Raw genomic sequence first — 22,008 nt, 5'->3', positions numbered from 1 at the left:
AATCACTGTTTACAAATGCGTGTTTGAATTTTCGCATGAGCACAGCTGGGTGAGGGTGCTTTCCTTTTTTATTATTTTTATTTATTTAATTTAAATTAATTTTTTTACATTTCTTTTTTTATTTAAATTTATTGCTGGTGAAATGGGTGAGTCTGAAAACAGTGGTAGAGGTGGGTGGGGGTCCTGTAGCACTATAAAAATGATCAAGTTGACCACTGGCACTAATTAACAGTACCAGGATGATGGATGCAACTGCAACCATCATCCCAGTATAACCACCTATTCATGCAATGCAAATATTGCACAGGTTATGGAGGTTAGTGGTGTTAAACATCTTGAAACAATGGGGTTGATTTACTAACGGAATGTTAAAGAGGGGTTCCGCCTGGAGAAAAAAAATTAAAAGTCAGCAGCTACAAATACTGTAGCTGCTGACTTTTAATCTATAAACAATTACCTGTCCAGGGAGCCCACAATGTCAGCACCCCAGACGATTTTCGGATCTGCCGCCACCATTCTTTCTAAGGGAAACCGGTAATGAAGCCTTTCAGCTTCCCAGCCGGTTCCCTACTGTGCATGCATGAAGCTCACTGCTCATAGGCGGGGAAGGAGAAGGAGGACAGAACTTCGGTGGACGGTGCTGCGGCACTGTCTCCCAGAAGTGAGGGAGGGTACCTGTCAAAAACAGGTACCTGTCCCCCCCCCCTCCCTGAAAGGTGCCAAATGTGGTACCGGAAGGGGGGAGGAAGGTAATGAGCGGACATTTCACTTTTGGGTGGAACCCTGCTTGAAGTTAGCAAAGTGAAGCTATGTTCACTTTGAATACCCAAGTCATTTGTAGGGTAGGGTGACCAGATGTCCCCAGTTTCTGGGGACAGTCCCTGGACCAAGTCTGTTCTCGGTTTTGTCCCCAGATTTGAAAGATTGGATTTGAATTTTGCCACCCCCATTCTTCCATACCTCCCTTTTCAGCCTGACTGTAGTCTTATACCAGTTAACTATTAATATTTGATTATTTATGTTCGAAGGTATCCTACATGTTGTTATCATGCAATCTTTTACTGTTCTGAATTGTTAATTTATATTGTTATTGATGAACCAAAATTCTTTGGAAAGAATAATATACAAAATATACATTGAAAAGTTTTTTCTCTATCTTCTTAACCTTTGGTAGTCCTATCCCCAAAAATTCGAAGAAGTATTTTTTTTTTTTTTTATCTCATGGACAAAAAGTAAGAAATAACGCATATATCATACAATAATTCCATAAACACATACCACCTACACTGCATATATCATTTGAGGAAAATTTGCTTATAAAACGGTTTACCATTTGCCAATAAAAAAAAAAAAATCTGGTCACCTTATTGTAGCTGTATTTAATCAACACACTACCTTGCCTGTGCATGATGCTAAATTCATTTTCTCTACATTAATGAACAATCACCTCCAATGTATACTATGTATTACTGAATTTCAACAGCATTTGAAAGAATGAATGTAACTTTAAAACAAATGTTCTATCTGGCCTACTGTCCTAATCAAACTTGGTAAATATTATACAGACCTCTAATAAAGACAGTAATGTGAAGTGGCAGCAGGGAAGTATTGCACAGGTGTAGAGAATAATGGTCATACTTGATTGTGCTCAGAACAGTCATTATTCTCTATATCTGTACACCGACCATATGCATCCGCTTCGTAGGCAGCCAGAGAGTAGGTCTTAGGGGAAAGAAACACCCTCTTCAGGTGCAGAGCACTTCAAACTCCATTCTAGAAATCTGCCTGGAGTCTTGCTTTTCACATTACGTTGTACCTGGGCCAAAGAAAAACAAATACAAAAATGGCTATGTTGACATTGACTTTGGCATTACATTTTAAATTGAATCTGGATACGGGCAGGGTACAGTAAAAATATACTGTATATGCTCCTGAAAGCTACAGTAAATCTGGAAAGCAAAAGTCATTAAAATGCCGCAAGAGTATAAAATCAAGAAAATGTCGTTTATGGTTATTAAAAATATAATATAGATAGTTAAGCGAAAATGTAAAACTGGATATTTGCTGACGGCCTCAAAATGTGTCTTTTCACTTTTTCATGTAACAACTGACATTGGTTACGTATTACGTTGGTAAGTGAACAGTCAGCAACATTTATCCTAGAAACTGATGGTCTCTGTGCCAATTGCACTTCTCATGATTCTGTAAATGCTTACTTCTAGTGGCACTGAACAATACTGAACAGCTGCTGAACCACATTTGTGAAAATATCTTAAGGGAAAAGTATACTGTATTCTCAGGGGGCTTTTTTTTTTGCTTTTTTGTGAAAGTGTAGCGTGGGGTTAGAACCTGTCAGGTTTTTATTGTTGTCTATAGTTTCATAAGGGAGATTTAGTTCCTATATTCCCTATCAAGATTTTAAATTTGTCACCAGAACAGAAATGGAGGGGAACGTTTACAATGGGGATGCTTGTTCTGGTGCTTGCCATCTCTCACTTTGGAGAGATTTCTTATTACTTAGTGATTATAAACAACCACCTTGTAAAATGGGCATTGCCGGCTCGTATCAAGCTGCGGGACTCACTGTAATGCACTGCGCATGCGCGATAACGGGAGTTTCATGCTGGGTAGCCAGCATGCGCGGAATCCCTGAAGAAGAACAGAGCGGCTTCAGATGCCCAGACTGCAGATGGCCGCGCTGTACAGGAGAAGAATAAAGTAAGTGAGACATGCTGCACAAAAACAAAACAGGAGACAGTTTACAGGATTACTTATTATAAATGCAGGAGTCCTAACGATACTAGGGGTGTTTAAAAAAAAAAAAAAATTCAGCCAGAACTCTGCTTTTAGATGTGTTTACCCTGCAGCTTTAAACTTCTGAACTTCTGGCACAAAAGCATTAATTTAAATATTCTCTTCGATAACCACAAAGGATATAAATTCACTTTGTGTGCACCAGATGCCTTAAAATCCCAGTCATTATATTTTCAAAGTAGCAGTGACACCATCACTGTGCTACAGAGCAGGGCAACCATCAGAAATCTTGGGGCCCCTTACACAGCTTTAGGCCTACCCCCCCCCCCAACATTCCAGGGTCAAAAGAGGTCAGAAGAAACTGTGGCCATGCCAGCACCTCCTAGATTGATGTACAAACGCCACTGCCTGCCCCCTCCTCTGCTGTTATGGGGATTTGCTGGACAGGTAGAGTTCTGTATGTGCCAATGGGAGAGCAGCGCTGTCTCTCCCACATTTACAGGTGACAGCAGTGAGCAGCAAGTAAGGGGTAAGAGGTGACAGAGCCCCTGGGGCCCAGGCCCCTCGAGACGCCCTGGCCCCCTACATGTGCATGGGCTGTTTCTCCCTGATGGCAGCCCTGCTACAGAGCATGTGCAGAGCCAGAGAACATAGCAATGGGAGTACCCAGCACACTCCACTCACTACAACCTGTTTGCAGGAAACTACAGGAGGGGGGGAGATATAAGATCAGTCACCCTGTACAAGGAGATAGAGCAGCAGGTACTGGTCTTTTTTACAGGACGCTCCTGAACATAGGTAAGGTTTTAATCTGGATAACTACACAGATCTGGAAGTAATATATTAAGGACACCAAGATTCAAGTAAGAATACACAATCCTCAAAAATGTAGACAATATTTGCATATCCTGGAGTTTGGCTTTAAATACAGAGATCTGTAGATTAGTCACAAGAGGCAGATAGGTTAGCTACTATGGCTACCCTACCTAACTCATTTACTGTGCCAGCGGCAATGGCCTCAACAGTGTACTGTTTTCAGTGAGCGGGCCAACTGCAGTGAAGCACAATCAATCCCTCAGCACTGCAAAACGGGAAGCTGTTTCTGCATTTGTATGAAATTAAAAATGGTTAATTAAAAGCAATGTTTTTTTTCTTAATACTAACTTACATTAATAAACCTGTATACATCAAACCGATCTTTTGTACATGTATATCTGCAAAATTGAAATCACCCTCCACTGCAACCCTCTAATGTGTGGATGTACACCACTGTCACTAAGTCTTTCAATGTTGGATGTAGGTCATCACAAATGGCCAGATTTCTGATTCACACAATGTGTGATCCCACAGTTATCCCACATTGGGGGTGTGAATTGTGTCTTCAAAGGCAATGTATGGTCTTGTTTAATATTACATGTGAAAGAGTCTGGCTTGCTGGAAAATATTCTTATCATTACCTAATAATGTTTTAAAAACCTTGCTGTTATATGTGAGGGGCAGAGGGGCAGCCTAATTGGCTCAGTATACTGCACATTTACTAGAATCAGTAATCACTTGAATGATCAGACAGGCCGTAAAGCCCCATACATGGGCTGAATGCCGGACAACAGCGGCGATTCAATAAAAACCGGCCGACATTTGGCCCATGTGTGTGGCAGCCAGTCCCAGGGGCGTTGCTAGGTGGGAAAAAGTCCAGGGGCTTCAGCCCGAAGGTAAATTTGATAACCCCCCCCACATTTTAAAGTAAGTCCCTCCCAAGCTCCACCCAATGCCCCCTAATAATCTATAGAAACACCTATACTCTGGCTATAAAGATAGCTTTTTTGTAAGGTCAATAATTAATTTAGCAAACAGGAAAACAGTTGACTTATTGATAAAAGTCAGCTAATTCTTTAATTTATTTTTCATACCTTTAATAGAAAAACGGTATATGAAATCTAGCTAGTCGATACCATAATCACTGTACATAAATGTAAAATATATGACCCTGTTGGTTGTCTTGTGTACCCACGGCTATAAAATAATAATTAAAAAAAAAAAGTTTTGACGCGTTTATGTTTAATTTATCAATGCAGACTCAAATTGACGTGAACAGACTTGTAGCTTATTACACACCCTTAATGACAGGAACTAAAGCAGGATATGACTTATTATTACAAGTGTGTGTGGCTGTGTTTTCCATATCGATGCAATTCGACCGCAATACTGATGTAGTGACACCATTTTGAAATATTACTGTTCCACGTTTCCATACACTAAGCAAAGTAGCATTAACAGTGACAAGCGGCCTGAGTCACCTTACCTCTCATGGTTCAGGCAGGTGCGTGCGGCAGGCCAGGTGGACAGCTCCTCAGACTTGCGGTGGGTGCTCGACACTCCGTGTATGCTCCCTTCTGCTATCTTAGCCGCGCTGCCAGAGAAAATGGACGCATTGGAGGGAGGTGGGTGGAGCAAATTCTAGGCGCCGAGGAGGAATTAAAATCCTCCTCCGCTCTAAATGCTGGAGCCTGGCTCTCTCCTGGCTGTTACGTGACGATAGTGACGTCACTGGTTGCTAAACACCAGGAGTCAGGCAATACTAGCAACCAGTGCGGCGGGCTGGGCAGTAGAGGCCCAGCGGAGCGGAGGATCGGATCAGCCCTGGGGTGGACTTACTCAGTCCTAATAATTATAAACCAGCACCACGAGACCCGGAGCTTTTTGGGGGCCCACTCGGGGCTTTAGCCTGGGTCAGCCCCCCTCCTGACTCCACTGGCCAGTCCGATAGAAGCCAATCGTCTGGCCAGGTTCTGTCAGGCGAGCATGCTGGAAAACCAGCAACATACTGGCTCCCAATCAGCGCTCTCAGCCAATGGCAGGGGGGGGGGCGGTGTCTCTTCTGTCAGAACACAAGAGCTCAACCGGGGAGATCGCTGTACTAACGTTTGATCGGAGGTGACATGTTTTTTTTTTTTTTGTTCAACCCACTGGGTTGAATGGAAAGAAAGTAGGTTCACACATGTCTGGCTGTGATTTGAAGTCCAGAGGCCACTGCAGTTTTGTTCTTCTTTACTTGAATTCGCACCTAAACCAGAACAAAATACGGACCGCAGCCGCCTTGGACATGTGTGAACTGGCTCCATTGAAAGCTTTTTATACATTTTTTTAAACTTTATTTGGTTTTTGATACATATTTCTAAATACGTAAACATTCCAAAAGGTAAGAAATTTATAAAAAAAAAAAACAGACAACCCAATCACTTTTAATCCCTCCCCCTCCTCCCTACTTACTCACATCTCTCTTTTTCCTTACTGTGCTAAATTGAAAGCTGGTCCAGTTCACATGTTCTGCGAATTGGATTTGGGTTCGCATATATATGAACTGAGCCTAACTGTAACATGCAATTTGCTAAACAGGTGCATAGTTAGAGGCTATAATACAAAACAGGCTCAAGATGGCAAAGAACATTTATACACTGCAGAATAATGAAAGCTGCACAAACATGGATGTTTCACAGGAAAGTCTCAATCAGGGTGCCGTGTGGCTGCATGGCATATTTTCTTTAAGACTATATAACAAAAGAGAGTCAAACTGAAAATCACTCATTCAGTTAAACAGCTTAGAACACAGCTACTTGCGGTTATCCTCATAAACAGTGTCCCCTCTCACTGAAGTTTTGGGTAGCTCTGGTAACACAGACACACAACTTGTGGTCAGGGCCAGGAGTAAGTTATCCAATGTAAGGAAGCAGCGGCACACAGAGTCTATGAAGAGTCAATGGTTTTTGTATTTCGAAGTAAGCAGGCTGAAGACTAACAAGGATGCTTGTAGAACACAGTAGTTAGCACTAATATAATCACTGATGGCAACATGTAGAGAACACTTGCAGCACAGGAACAACAACACTTACAATAAAACTTGCTGCAATAGGTACAGTAACTCTTTCAGTAACAGGTGCAATACATTTCCAGTAACAGGCACAATAATGGTTCCCATTAGACTGCTTGTACAGTTCCTAATGGCACAGCTGAAGATAAGTGGTGCAGGTAAGCTGGCTTGAACCAGAATGTCAAAGCACTAGAGCACACCTAGGCAGTCATATATCTTCAGGTACAATATATATTACAGCACAGACGAAGCCTAGTTTACCAGAACAGCATCTGCTAGAGGAGTGGCTGGCTGACTGGCAGGCCAGAATGCACTGGCTGCACATAGAGGAGATTGGAAGGTCTGCAGTGGCAAACCTAGAGACTGGTGTCTTGAGGGTGTATAGCAATATCCTCGCACTGGAACCTTTCTCCCTCCCTAACAGAGTCTTGCCCCTCCACTAACCACTCACAAAATGCACACCAAACCTCAGCCAGTCCCTCTAGATAAAAGTGCTGCTCCAACAAAGATGGCCGGGGAAGGTCACCAGGGATCACAGTGTCCAATCAGAGAGCTGCTCTCCACTCTCACTTCAAAATAGCAGCAAGACGCCACCTGCTGGATGGCGTAGGAACTACACCTGCCAACAAGCTGCAGGGATCCAAGACCCTGGTACAAAGGACTACCCCATTGGAACTGGAATACTCTAGTAGAAATTAGGGGGGTGCTCTCCACAGTAGTTGGACAGTTGGCCACATGCCTGTTATGACAACGGAGGGCACGTGGCTGCAAATAATTTACTCAGCTTCCCCGGCCTCATTAGGCATGTCTTCTCTGAGCCGCTGAAGGAGGGAAGTTGAGGAACTTTTTCTCCCTTAGTATTTCCAAGATAGGGAGTTTTGGAAAAAAAAGGAGTTTAAGGGGTTTGTGCTGCATCTCAGTATAGTGAGTAAATGGGCACTCTGCAGCATTAACACCAACCTCTTGTCCTGCTTTTCAGTGATGTGCAACTGTTGTGCTTTACAGCTTGTTCTCACAATGGAAGTCAACAGGGTTTACTTTTTAAAACAGTAAAGATTGTTCACTTAGTGTAGCAAATAATGTGAACCTTCAGTATGTTCACTTTTTATACATAATAATTTGCAAAAGAAATACAAAAAAAAGAATTTTGCTTGTAAAACTGGGTGATTAAAGTAAAAATTGATTCCCCTTACTCAATAAGCTCAATAAACATTTACTTTGCTAAGTAAACATTCCATAATATTTTAGTAAATCAAGAACAGGCCTGCTGAGCTTTACAAATGAATGCACTCCCTAACTGGCTGATATCTGATTTCAAAAATTTCAAGAAGGCAGTGATTGCCATGAAATGCAGAACTCCCTCTAGTGGTTAACCTGGAAATGTCTATATATTATCGAATACATTATACTTTTCCAATAAATTCTAAATAAATAAAGGCAAACATTTACAGTGAAAATATAACACTAATGATGCCAGTGTTACCTCTTGCATTACCTTCAGAAAACTCTGCACTTGTAAACATACTGCTACAAAACCGTTTGAGATCTACATTCAAAAAAACATATAATATTTTAAGGTAGTCAATCACCAAGGGAGCTTAAACATGCAATGGTTCTCTAATTAGACAAAGTAGTACATTTCCGTGGTGTTTGTCACCATACAAATAATTTGAATTTTTGAATGCAGCTATCTTGAGTTATCTGCAGGGTCTAGACACAGAGCAATTATCTGTCCTCCCAAGTTCTGCCATAGAGCCTTATATTTGAATAACAGGTGCAAAAAGAAAAAAAAAAAAAAAAACATATCCATACATAGTTGGATATTTTCCCTGAGTTTGCCAGTTCCCAAATTCATGCTACAGTGCAATATAAAATGTAGTCTAGGAGCAGCCACGTTGAATAAATATCTGCAGCACCCAGACTTAGAACTGAATCTAGAGATGCAATGCCATGCAGGTCTTTTGGGGCTGATAGTTACAGAGATTTAAATAAATTATGGGCATTCAAACTATTACATTTCCACTGCTGACTAGCTAGCAATGGCAGCATGAGTTTATACCAAGAGTCATTTGTGAAGTGTATGAATATGCACTACAATACCATGATCCTGCCTTACATTTGACATTATATTTATATATATATATATATATATATATATATATATATATATATATATATATATATATATATTTTTTTTTTTTTTTTTTGTATATATAATAGATATTTGCCAACAACTATGTAGTGCAAGGGCCTAACAAAATATTGTATTATTATTATACAAGATTTATATAGCACCAACAGTTTGTGCACACTTTACAACATGAGGGCAGACAGTACAGCTACAATACAGTTCAATACAGGAGGAATCAGAGGGCCCTGCTTGTTAGAGCCTACAATCTAAGGCTGGCCATACATTATACAATTACTACTTCTATTAATTTAGATTTACCAAAGTCATATAATATGAGGTCAAACACTTTCAGTGTGTATGCAATTAGGAAGGCCCTTGCATTACATAGTTGAAGGTAAATTTATAGGAATTGAATAAGAACATTGTATAATGTATGGCCAGCTTAAGAGGGAGGGTATTCCAATCATGTGGACCCTATCATTACATAGCTGTTACTAACTAATAGACATAGTGTACTGAGACTGTAAAGAGCTTAAGCACAAAGGAGTAAAGAAATATAGCACATTATAGAAATGAGTAAAAAAAGAAATGTATATATACATATCTCTATCTATCTGTCTATCTATCTATCTATCTATCTATCTATCTATCTATCTATCTATCTATCTATCTATCTATCTATATTACATTAAAGTACATTACACATATTATCCTATTAATATACTGTATATATATATATATATATATATATATATATATATATACATATATTAATAGTACACATTACACACAGCACATTACACACAGTACATTATTCTGTTCATCTCTGTTAATATAATGTGTGTGTGTATATATATATATATATATATATATATATATATATATATATATATATATATATATATATATATATATATATATATAAAACTCAATTCTCTAATTTGCTTCACTTCTGTACTCCTTTGTGCTAAAGTTCTTTACAGTGTGTGTGTATATATATATATATATATATATATATATATATATATATATATATATATATATTTTTTTTTTTTTTTTTTTTTTACTGCTTTACCTAGCAGTGGTAGATGGTATAGTCTATTTTTTTTTTTTTAGAGAGGAAGGCTATTTAGTACAGTGTGACTTTATTACATTCTCTTCAAAAGCTGAATAAGTTGGAGGGAACCCTTCTAGGTATCAGAAGTGTGCACTGGTGCTCTGATCTGCAACTCCTCTTGTCAGAAGCAGCTCAATGTTATCCTAAGAAGTCTTTATATCAGCCTTTTCCAGAGTGCAGGGTAACAAAAGTCATCCCCGCTGTCAGGAACGTTCAGCAACTACCCATGGATCCAAAGTTCTCCAATAATAAGTGTGCAACACCAAAATTCTATTCATTTAATTCTGATTTTCAATATCATGTACAAGGTGGTATTTATTATTGCCACCATTGCTAATGCTTACCAGCACTAAAACATATATTCCTACAATCTGGTATACTGTAAGGTGGCAACATTTTATTTTTATTTCTTTTTTGTTTCTCCCTTGTTAAGCCATTCCTATATTTTCTATATTAGGAGGAATATGGGGGATCATTGAGCAGCAAAGGTGCAATCCACTTCACTGTGCACTTAGAAAAGTTCCTACAGCCATTATAAAGTGCAGTAATGTAAACATGGGCTGTGCAATTGCCTGTCAAATGACTCCCTGTTTAATTATTACTAGCTGCACTTTCTACATTGCATTTCCCTTCAAGCTTTATTCAATTGCCTTAATGACGGTCATTTACAAGGCAGTAATTAGTGAGAAGAGAGTCGGGAGACATTTATCACGGTGCTCAGTAATGTCACACTGTGCTCTCTGGATGTGTCTGCATGTCCTACACATTCTACTCTTACTTTACATGGTGCTGGAACCTCAGTGTAAAAAGAGGCTCAGTGTAGATGACATAATTATTGCCAGCTGTCATTTATTTTAAAGGACAATCTCAGGTTAGGAATATTTATTTCTGCTAAGCTGCTACAGTCTAAAAAAACACATTCCCCTTACAATCTGTCACTGGCCTTAGGTGTCAAGTAGCCTTAATAATGAATTTAAATGAAAAAAATAAATAAATATATATATATAATATATATATATATATATATATATATATATATATATATATATATATGTATATATACACATTATATCATTATATTAACAGAGATGAACAGAGTAATGTACTGTGTGCAATGTGCAGTGTGTAATGTACTGTTAATGTACTGTGTGTTCGTGTGTATGTATATATATATACATATATATATATATATATATATATATATATATATATATATATATATATATATATATATATATATATATATATATATATATACATACACATATACATATACCGTATATTAATAGGATGGATAATATACTGTTTGTAATGTACTTTTAATGTGATAGATAGATAGATAGATAGATAGATAGATAGATAGATAGATAGATAGATAGATAGATAGATAGATAGATAGATAGATAGATAGATAGATAGATAGATAGATAGATAGATAGATAGATAGATAGATAGATAGATAGATAGATAGATAGATAGATAGATAGATAGATAGATAGATAGATAGATAGATAGATAGATAGATAGATAGATAGATAGATAGATAGATAAAATGAATATAGTAAATGTGTCATTTTAGGCTGATTCAGCACATTTGACATGGAAATGGGATTTGAAGATTGTTCATCATAACAAACTACTACCCCCACCCTTCACCCCACTACATTTTAATCCAAGGAATATTTTTGAAGGCTGCTGATCCTGAAAAAGCTGTGTATTGTGGATGTAGTTGTTGTGAACAAAGAGAAGTGCATATGTGCAATCAGTGTGTAATGTGATTTGAGCTGGTGTCATCTCTTGGATAGCTCCTGGCGCATTAGCTAGGGACCTCTGCAAATAGGGAGGCTGCAGAAATAAGGAGATTTTCTCCATGGGAGACATCAAATGAAGGGGAAAAAACAGCTTATGATAAATAAAAGTGATAAATTAGCCAGTAGGTTAAGCAATAACGAATCAGTGTGTGGCGATTTGCAACCAGTTCCAATTAGACAGGAATACTCTAAGTAAAGCTTAGCATACTGTTTTAGACAGTTATTTCTTCATTAAGCATCACTCAATGATTCCTTTCACAAATACCCTAATCTGATTTCCTTTTGATTTCCATTAGAGACAGTGAATAATGACATTTAATTTAGCTGTGCACCATAAACCAAGAGATATTCCTTGTAATTGAATTACTGCCTGCTCCTCACCATGGTCTCATAACTTTCAATTATAACCCTGACAGCTGGGTGGTATGGGGTTCCAGGACACGCTAAAAATAAAAGGTTAATAAGGACCAGCAAGACATAGGAGCATCAATTTATTTACAGCAAATTTCCACTCTAAATTGAAACTGGATCTTCTAACAACAAGGACAGGGTGTGCTGATAGAATGGCTTTTACTACAAGCCAGCAAGTATTAAAATGCCCCTGTGACTTCTACTCCTGTATCTAAACACCCCTCCTTTAATTTCATTTATAACCATTATTATTTTTTTTTTATTCCTTTTTTTTTCTTAAAAAAAAAAAAAAAACATTATTTTCTTTTTTTTTTTTTTTTAGATTTCCAGCTATTTTCAAAGAAATCACTTTTGTTTCTTTCTTTTTTTTTTTTTTTTTTTTTTTTGGCGTTCCCTCCACCTGAATCAATATAGACATTTTTTTGGCTGAGAATATGATTTTCTGTAGCTTTGAACATCCTGTTAAGGTGCTGCTCTCTAATAAAGTACTAAAAGGAGGCAGTGCAGAATTCCATTACAAGTCATTTGTTTTTATAGAAACAGTACATCAAGGTACAGGGAGATATTACAGCTCTAAACCGTGAGAACTGGCAATGACATAAAAGTTGATATCCCCTTTAGCTAAATAAAAAAAGAGTTTTATTTTTTCTCTGTATTCATTGGGTTAGGACAGTCAGATCAATCCTTCACGTGAACTGAGCCTAGCACAAGCATGCTCTGCCTCTGAACTGTGCTGGGACCCTGTAATCCCACTTTAGTTAGGACAGGGAGAAAGGAAGTGTTTAGTATGGGAATACTTTAAGTAGAAAACACTTATTATAATTACTTTGTTCTCAGGAATGGGGAAAGAAGAAACAAACTGCCGGGAATAAGATGCATGCTCAGTAACAGTATAAGCAGCAAGAACTGAGGACTGTGTGGTCACTGTGTAGGACAACAATAAAGCAAGTGCTGAGGACTGTGTGGTCACTGTGCAGGACAACTATAAAACAAGTGATGAGGACTGTGTGGTCACTGTGTATAGGACAACGATAAAGCAAGCGCTGAGAACTGTGTGGTCAGTGTGTAGGACAACAATACTCAAGTACTGAGGACTGTGTGACCATTTTGTAGGACAGCACTAATCAAGTACTATGGACTGTGTGGTCACTGTGTAGGGCAACTATAAAGAAAGAACTGAGGACTGTGTGGTCACTGTGTAGGACAACGATAAAGCAAGTGCTGAGGACTGTGTGGTCACTGTGCAGGACAACTATAAAACAAGTGATGAGGACTGTGTGGTCACTGTGTATAGGACAACGATAAAGCAAGCGCTGAGAACTGTGTGGTCAGTGTGTAGGACAACAATACTCAAGTACTGAGGACTGTGTGACCATTTTGTAGGACAGCACTAATCAAGTACTATGGACTGTGTGGTCACTGTGTAGGACAACAATATAACCATTAAGTACTAAAGTCTTTGTGACCATTGTGTAGGACAGCAATAAAAGCATTAAGTACTGGGGACTGTGTGGTCACTGTAAAGGATAACAATATAACCATTAAGTACTAAAGACTTTGTGACCATTGTGTAGGACTAGAACGACAATATAACATCAAGTGCTGGGGACTGTGTGGTCAGTGTGTAGGACAACAATATAACTATTAAGCGCTAAAGACTTTGTGACCATTGTGTAGGACAGGAATAAAATCATTAAGTACTGGGGACTGTATGGTCACTGTGTAGGACAACAATATAACCATTAAGTACTGAGGACTGTGTGGTCACTGTGTAGGACTAGGATGACAATATAAAGATCAAGTACTGGGGACTGTGTGGTCACTGTGTAGGACAACAATATTCCCATTAAGTACTGAGGACTGTGTGTTCACTGTTTAGGACAATAATATAAGCATAAAGTACTGGGGACTGTGTTGCCACTATGTAGGACAATATTTTAAGCATCAAGGATTGGGGATTGTGTGGTCACTGTGTAGGACAACAATACAGTATATGCAGCTAGTAATGGGGACTGTGTGGTCACTATAGGACAATAATTTAATCATCAAGCACTGGGGATTGTGTGGTCACTTTGCATGACAACAATATAAGCAACAAGTACTGTGGACTGTCTGGTCACCATGTAGGACAATATAAGCATCTAGTACTGAGAACTGTGCAGTCACTGTGTAATATGGGCCATTGGGACTGTGTAGTCACTATGCAAACCAGTAATATGGGCAATTAGGACTGTGTGGTCACTGTATGACAATATATGCAGAGGGTACTGGGTATTGTGTGGTCAGTGTGTACGACAACAATACAAGTAGCAAGTACTGGGGACTGTGTGGTTACTATGTAAGACGACAATATAAGCATCAAGTACTGAGAACTGTGCGGTCACTGTAAGCAGTAAAATAGGCAATTGGGACTGTGTGGTCACTGTGTAAGACAATGTATATAGCAAGTAGGGACTGTGTGGTCACTGAGTAAGACAACAGTTTATGCAACAACAAAAAAATAACACTGGTCACTGTACAAGACAGTAATCTAATCAGCAATAGGGACCGCTCGCTCATTTTGTAAGGCAGAACATAAACAGCAATTACTGGGGTCACTGTGTAAGACAATGTATATAGCAAGTAGGGACTGTGTGGTCACTGAGTAAGACAACAGTATATGCAACAACAAAAAAATAACACTGGTCACTGTACAAGACAGTAATCTAATCAGCAATAGGGACCGCTCGCTCATTTTGTAAGGCAGAACATAAGCAGCAATTACTGGGGGACTGTGTGGTCACCGTGTAAGGGAGCAATATAAGCATCCAGTAGTGAGGACGGTGCGGTCCCTTTATAACAGTATGAGAATCAATGGGGACTGTGAGGTGGTATCTTTATAAGGCAGCAATATAAGCAGCACCGAGGACTGTGCGGTCACTGGGCAAGTCAGGTATATAAGTTAGGTAGCAAAGTAGACTGTATGGTTACTTTGTAGGGAAATAATATAATCAACACTGAGGGATTGTGTGGTCACATTGTCAAGGAGAGATATAAGCAACATTGAGGATAAGTTAGCACTATATATGTGACACTAAAATCTTACAATAAGAGGGTTATAGTCTATCACTACTATACAATAAGCAATACAATAACCAATGCAAACAAGCAATAAAAAATAAAATAAAATAAATAATAATAATTAAAAAAAAAATTCACAAAACATAGATATTCAGCCTTTTTTTTTTTTTTTTTTTTTTACTGCTCAAAACATATACCGTCGCCACTTTTAAGCAATCCTATTTACTTCTCCAGTCCGAATGAATAAATGAGTTGAAGCAAAGGACTGTAGAAGATGTATCCCCATCTCCATTGTACATCTCTAATTGTGGCTCTGGCATTTCTGCATACAACCACACATGCTTGAATTTGCACTTCGGTTTTAATCGCAATTATTTCTAAGCTTTGACTTATTTTCTATTTATCGATTGCTGCTGGGACAGGAAAACTTATGTCTAAATAGAGATTTAATTCAATGCGTCCTGTCATAAACGTTGAACGCTCGGCTAAAAGCTCGTAAATACGTTTTACTGACTAAATAATCATTTTCAGGATTGTGTTTCCAGCGCTTTCAAAGCATCGAGTGAGCAGATGGGGTAGACTTGGATGTCATAAATCCATATGCCTGTCAAGTAGGTCAGCTGGGGCACCCTTACCCCCCGGCTCATGATAATCCAGCCCCAAAGCAGCCAAATAACCTTTAAAGAGGCCTATTTTATTCGGTGGTGGCAACGACATAAGGTGGAAAATTGGGCTGAAAACTAATAGGGTTAGATGTGCATGTGGTACCAAATTGTGCCTGGATACAGCTACATGTATGTAGCCAACGTGGCCATGCTGATTGGATGTAAAATAAGCGTTTAGCTCCACTATTCTATATATATGTCAGTTCTGAATAATAATAACAATAATATTATAAATGACGATAAATAATATTATAATATTAATGATGATTATAATAATAATATTATTTATGTTGATAATATTAATAATAATCTTAATGATGATGATAATAAAAATTGCATTATTATCATCTTTTTTTAATAACAATATAACAATTAGGATGATAATAATAATAATGATGACAATAATGGTGATGATTATAATAACATTAATAATAGGAACAATAATATTTTGATGATTTTAATGATAATATTAATATATTTGTCTTTTATCATCATACTTATCATTGTTTTATTTTATTATTATTATTATTATTATTATTATTATTATTATTATTATTATTATTATTATAATCATCACCATTGTAATTATCATCTTCAATATTAATATTACTATTCTTCTTCTTCTTCTTACTATTATTATTATTATTATTATTATTATTATTATTATAATCATCATCACTGTAATCATCATCTTCAATATTAATATTATTATTCCTATTATTATAATTATTATTAATAATTGCTTCATTAATATTATTATTATCATCATCAATAGAAATAATAATAGTAATAATAATATTAGTAAAAATGCTTTGTATTATTATTTTCTGCTGTTTTTTTTTTTTTACATAATACTAGCTGAGATTTACAGTAACAGTTCCACTGCATTTATCTTTGGATCTACCATTTTTTTTTTCCAGCACCTATAGAAGCGTTAGCACCTACCTGCACCCTGGCCTCAGAGAGTCCCAGCCTTTGGCTCAGCTCTTCCCTCATAAAAGCATCAGGGTAGTGAGTCTCATCAAACAGTCTTTCAAGTTCATTTAACTGCTCCAATGTAAAATTCGTCCTGCTTCTCCTCTGTTTCAGCTTGGTTTGCCCATCCTCATCCTCGGATTTCACATCGTCCCTCTTGTCTTTGCACTCATAGATGCCTGCCAGAAAGTAAGTAGAAGGTGTCAGCAGTTATCAAAGCCTGGCTGGGGCCTCTGAGCTTCAGCAACAGTTAGATGGACTTAAATCCCCCTAATACTTCAAACGGCCTGTTCTTTGATATCTCTGCACCCCTCCCCCCATTTGTGTTCACAATAACTAGCGAACCCTCTTTTGATAAATGACCTCATACATGATCGTCAATTAACAATTGTGTGTATTCTCATTTTTTATTCTTTTGCCCTAGCTAAAAAAAAAAAAAAAAAAAAAAATCGATGCAATTTGATTTCCCTTCAGTAGGAAGAAGCCAGTAATCTTAATAATTACTCTTTATCCGCCATGTATTTCATGAACTAACCCGCTCTAGCAGATACCTTCTAATGTATTCTCAATCGATTTATATTAGTCCAAAAGCGGTGTAGAGAACACAGGCACAGAAATCAATTGGAGACACATCGAATGCAAATACAATGGGACCAAGGATTTGTATCTATTTAATATCATTTAATAATGATAATGAATCCAGTCAGTGGCCCTGCACACTCGGCTCTGTTGCTTCATTACACACAATAAATAGATTATCAGCAAATGTTACACTACCCACTCTCTTGGGTTTATAGAAGAACACTGGAGTCACTGTACAGCCAGGGCTTACACCTAACACACCTACAATTCCTAGACACCTACAACATGCATTCCTTTACAAAGTATATTAATGACAGACGTGCATGCAGAAAATCAATAGGTAGACACAGATGTACAGAGAATGGAAAAGAATAAACAAAAAAAAAAAACAAGAAGAATAGAATGGAACAGAAAATAAAACAGAATAGAATAGAATAATAATAAAAAACAGAACAGAGAAGAATATAAAAAAAAAGTTATAAAAACAAAAACAAAAAACATTAGTGGTCTCCATATCCTATGTAGCAGCCATAGATAAATTAGCTGACATTAACATGTATATAGTGCACATTTAGCACCCATAATAAATTAGTTCACAAGAAATGCATATATAGTTAAATATTTGTACATATGGCAGCCAGAGAAAAATTAGCTGATATTTATATATGGTTATAGTGAATTCCTTTGCACATATGGCAGCAAAAGGTCATTTGGATGACATATTATGGTTTTAGAGCATCCCATTACACATATAGTAGCAATGTTGTTGACATTTTACATAAGTAAATGTCCTTTGCACATATAGCAGCCACAGATCATTTAGTTGATATTTAAATGTATAACGAGTTATAGTGTATTCTACAGCACTTATAGCAACCATATATAAATGAGTTGACATATAAATGGCATAAGTGTATTCTACAGCACATATAGCAGCCATAGATAAATTAGTTGACATTTAAATGTATAAAAAGTAATAGTGTATTCTACAGCATATATAGCAGCCATAGATAAATTAGTTGACATATAACTGTATAAAAAGCTAAAGTGTATTCTACAGCACATATAGCAGCCATTGATAAATGAGTTGAAATTTGAATGTATAAAAAGTTATAGTGTATTCTACAGCACATATAGCAGCCATAGATAAATTAGTTGACATATAAATGTTTTAAAAGCTAAATGTGTATTCTACAACACATATAGCATCCATAGATAAATTAGTTGACGTATAAATGTATAAAAAGCTAAAGTGTATTCTACAGCACAGCTAGCAGCCATAGATAAATTAGTTGACATAAAAATGTATAAAAAAGCTAAAGTGTATTCTACAGCACATATAGCAGCCATAGATAAATTAGTTGACATTTAAATGTATAAAAAGCTAAAGTGTATTCTACAGCAGCCATAGATAAAATAGTTGACATATAAATGTATAAAAAGCTAAAATGTATTCTACAGCACATAGCAGCCATAGATAAATTAGTTGACATATAAATGTATAAAAAGCTAAAGTGTATTCTACAGCACATATAGCAGCCATAGATAAATTAGTTGACATTTAAATGTATAAAAGGTTATAGTGTATTCTACAGCACATATAGCAGCCATAGATAAATGGGTTGACATTCAAATGTATAAAAAGTTATAGTGGTGTCCACAGCATATAAAGAGGCCACATATAAATTAACTGACATTAAAATGTAGTTATAGATTATAGTGTATTCCTTTGCACATATAGCAGTCAGAGGTAAATTAGCTGACATTTAGTTCTAGTGTATTTCACAGCACATGCAGCAACCACTTTAGCTGACATGAAGTGTATATATAGTTATAGTATATTTGATAGAACATGTAGCAATCATGTATACGGTAGTTTGAGGATAAAATGCCTCTCAGTAGGCTCGTCTGTCATTAACACAGAACTGTTCTGTACAGAATGCAGGGAACAGTCAGAGTAGCTTTTATCAATGATTCTTCAATCAACAAGGCAAGAAAGTGGCTCTGGAGGTGGTTAATGGAGCCTCAATTAGAAATATGATAGTCAAGTGTCAAGGCTTTCCCTTATAATTTATCTATAAACACTCATGCTGTTGCAGTACAAAACAGCATTTAGGCAGCTTTTAACATGAAGTTAGATATTTTAAAAAATATAATGTTTTATAGATAGATAGATAGATAGATAGATAGATAGATAGATAGATAGATAGATAGATAGATAGATAGATAGATAGATAGATAGATAGATAGATAGATAGATATTACAGAATGTTAGATGGGCAGCTAATTTCTAAATTGCAAAATTGCTCTTTATTGGAACCTCCTGCCAAAACTTCTCTCAGTTTGGTGTAATCCATTATATAAAATTAACTTTGCAAAGGTTGTAAAGAAAATGGGCGTGTAATTGTTTCCACGTGTTTATAGAGTCCTTGTACGCAGTTTTAATCATCTTATAATCCTTTTTTGTTCTTGCGGTCCACTTAAACTTTTATTACATTTGCTGTTGGGGCTGCCAGTGTTAGAAGGCCACAGCTGCCTTTTTTTCTTTCTTTTTTTTTTTTCTTTCTTTTTTTTTTTTTTTTTTTTTAGGCACAATAGTGACTTTTAATTATTGTTAGAGGATCCCACGGATTTCTGAAAGGCCCACGTGTTGACATATGACAGGGTATTAAATATTAAATATTTAGGGGATCTGCAGTTTTTTTTGCATGTTGCAAATGGTAACAGGATATTTATTTGTGTCGTGTGCTTGTTGCTGGCAAGACAATAAACACTTGTTCGATCAATGTTAAGCCTGCATGTGATGGAGGAAAATAGTGGTTTATAATAGCAGCAGGCAAAGAAGGGGATCATGCAGACAGCATTAAGGCTGTTTTTACTAAAGGAGTTGAAAATGAGCGCCTAATAAATTAGCGGAATATTCACTTTCATTATCCAATCATGTGCAGATGGCATAAGTCAACATAATTTGATTTTAACATGATTGGATCATTGTATGTTATTATTTTATTTTTTTTAAATGAATTTATTGTGTAAAGATTCTCAATTCCTTTAGTAAATCAGGCTCAATGCAATCTATAGGGATATTCCTGTTTGTGTCACCCAGCTCAGAGTAAAATAGAAAATCACTCATGTCCTCTTATCCTGCTCTCTCACTTGTCTTGTTTTTAATTTAGTTTCACCTTGAGTCACACCAGATGAAAACGTTTTGGGCTTCCCCCCACCCCCTAGTTGAGCCACATGTTTTGCAGGCTGGTTGCAATATGTCTTTTTTTTTTTCTTTCCAATGGAATAGTCCTGTTTGAAAGAAAGGACACCTGTTTGCCCGGGTCAGAAACGATTTAACCAACGTGGCCCCTGTGTCCGGCCACTTGATGGCTTTGATTGAGATAGAGGGACAACGTGGTTGTTTGATGTGAGTGAGTGCAGAATGGGTTGTCGCTGGGCCCCATTTGAGAAAACAAAAAAAGCCCAAAAAAACCCCACTCCCTAACAATCACAATCATGTAACTTCTACAAACTTTATTACACAGCTCAGCCTAGAATACAACCATATCCCTTTTCTACATAACAAAAGAACACCAGCATAGGGCAGGATTCTTTTTAAAAAAAATCCAAAATATTTCAAATAGTAAAAAAAAAAAAAAAAAGCAATAGGCTAACAGACAACATGCATTACACAAAAACCAGATGTTCTTTAAAACTCAATGATCGGATGGAATTCATGAGCAGCCAGGAAGAATTAACCCATGTATAGGAGGGATAGAAGTGAGAAGAACAGGCATGCAACAATACAGCTGTTAGAAGCTGAGCAATACAGATCAATGTGGATATGGCTGCAAGTTTTGCTGACCTCAACCATAGCACTGATCCAGCCCAAGCAAGCAGGCAGGTAGGCAGGCAGGCAAGCAAGCCTTGTCCCCCATGCACATACTTACCTTCAGAGATCCTGCTGGTGCTGTAGTCTTTGAGCTTGTCCTTGTCAATGTCTGTATGCTCTTTGTAGAGATGGATCGGGCAGTGATTGCTGTTCTCTGTAATGTCCTGGAGGTTGCTGTCAGAGTTCCCCAGCTCCCTGGCCCGAGCCAAGCCCGTCTCCAAAACTTCCCTGTAGGTGATGGTCTCCTTCTTACCGCTGCCACTGCCGCTGCTCTCCTTGCTTTTTTGGTCAAACGATTTCGATACAAAAGCTGTAAGTTCTTCCATGGCTGGCCCTGTGATCTTGTAGCACCTACCCACAGAGATCCACTCGGGGTTTTTTTTTTTCAGTAGGAGATCTACACGTCCCCTGGAAGCTTTTTATTGTTTCTCCTTCCCTTTTTTTTTTTTTCTTTTTTTTTTCACGACGAGGATGAACTGCATAGGGTTAGATCACTCCTGCTGTTATTTATGCCTTTCAATTTGAGATCACACTATTTATACATGGATAGTTCAGCCCAACCCCCCCTTCTCCCAGCTCTCCCTGTCTCCAGCAATTACTGACTTCTCCACAGTTGCAGGCGGATTCCTAGCAGCTATCCCCCCCACCTCAGTCCAGCAATTGGCTTTCTTCTTATTTCATCACTGCTTGGCATCAGTGCACCTTGACTTTTGTATGGAAACCAGCAACACACAACCAAAAAGAATCAAAATTA

The 22,008-nt window shown here is 37.4% G+C and overlaps 1 protein-coding gene across 2 annotated transcripts in view; it reads right to left on the bottom strand.

The window, feature by feature from the left end:
* LOC309546113 (short stature homeobox protein) overlaps window positions 1-21,781 on the bottom strand; it is a 59,764-nt gene extending 37,983 nt beyond the window's left edge. The window contains exons 1-2 of one of the 2 annotated variants that reach the window (XM_082245638.1): window positions 21,313-21,781; window positions 16,763-16,971 (exon numbers count right to left, since the gene is read on the bottom strand). In XM_082245638.1, the coding sequence (XP_082101764.1) occupies window positions 16,763-16,971; window positions 21,313-21,580 (477 nt within the window). In that variant the 5' untranslated portion in view covers window positions 21,581-21,781. The remainder of the gene's footprint in view (window positions 1-16,762; window positions 16,972-21,312) is intronic. The other variant, XM_082245639.1, reaches the window with a different exon arrangement.
* Window positions 21,782-22,008: the final 227 nt, after the last annotated feature.

The sequence above is a fragment of the Pelophylax lessonae genome, assembly GCF_965119305.1.
Source record: "Pelophylax lessonae genome assembly, chromosome: 2".
Classification (NCBI taxonomy): Eukaryota; Metazoa; Chordata; class Amphibia; order Anura; family Ranidae; genus Pelophylax; species Pelophylax lessonae.
Note: the sequence above shows the minus strand (reverse complement) of the source record. Positions and strands in the feature narration are given on the sequence as shown.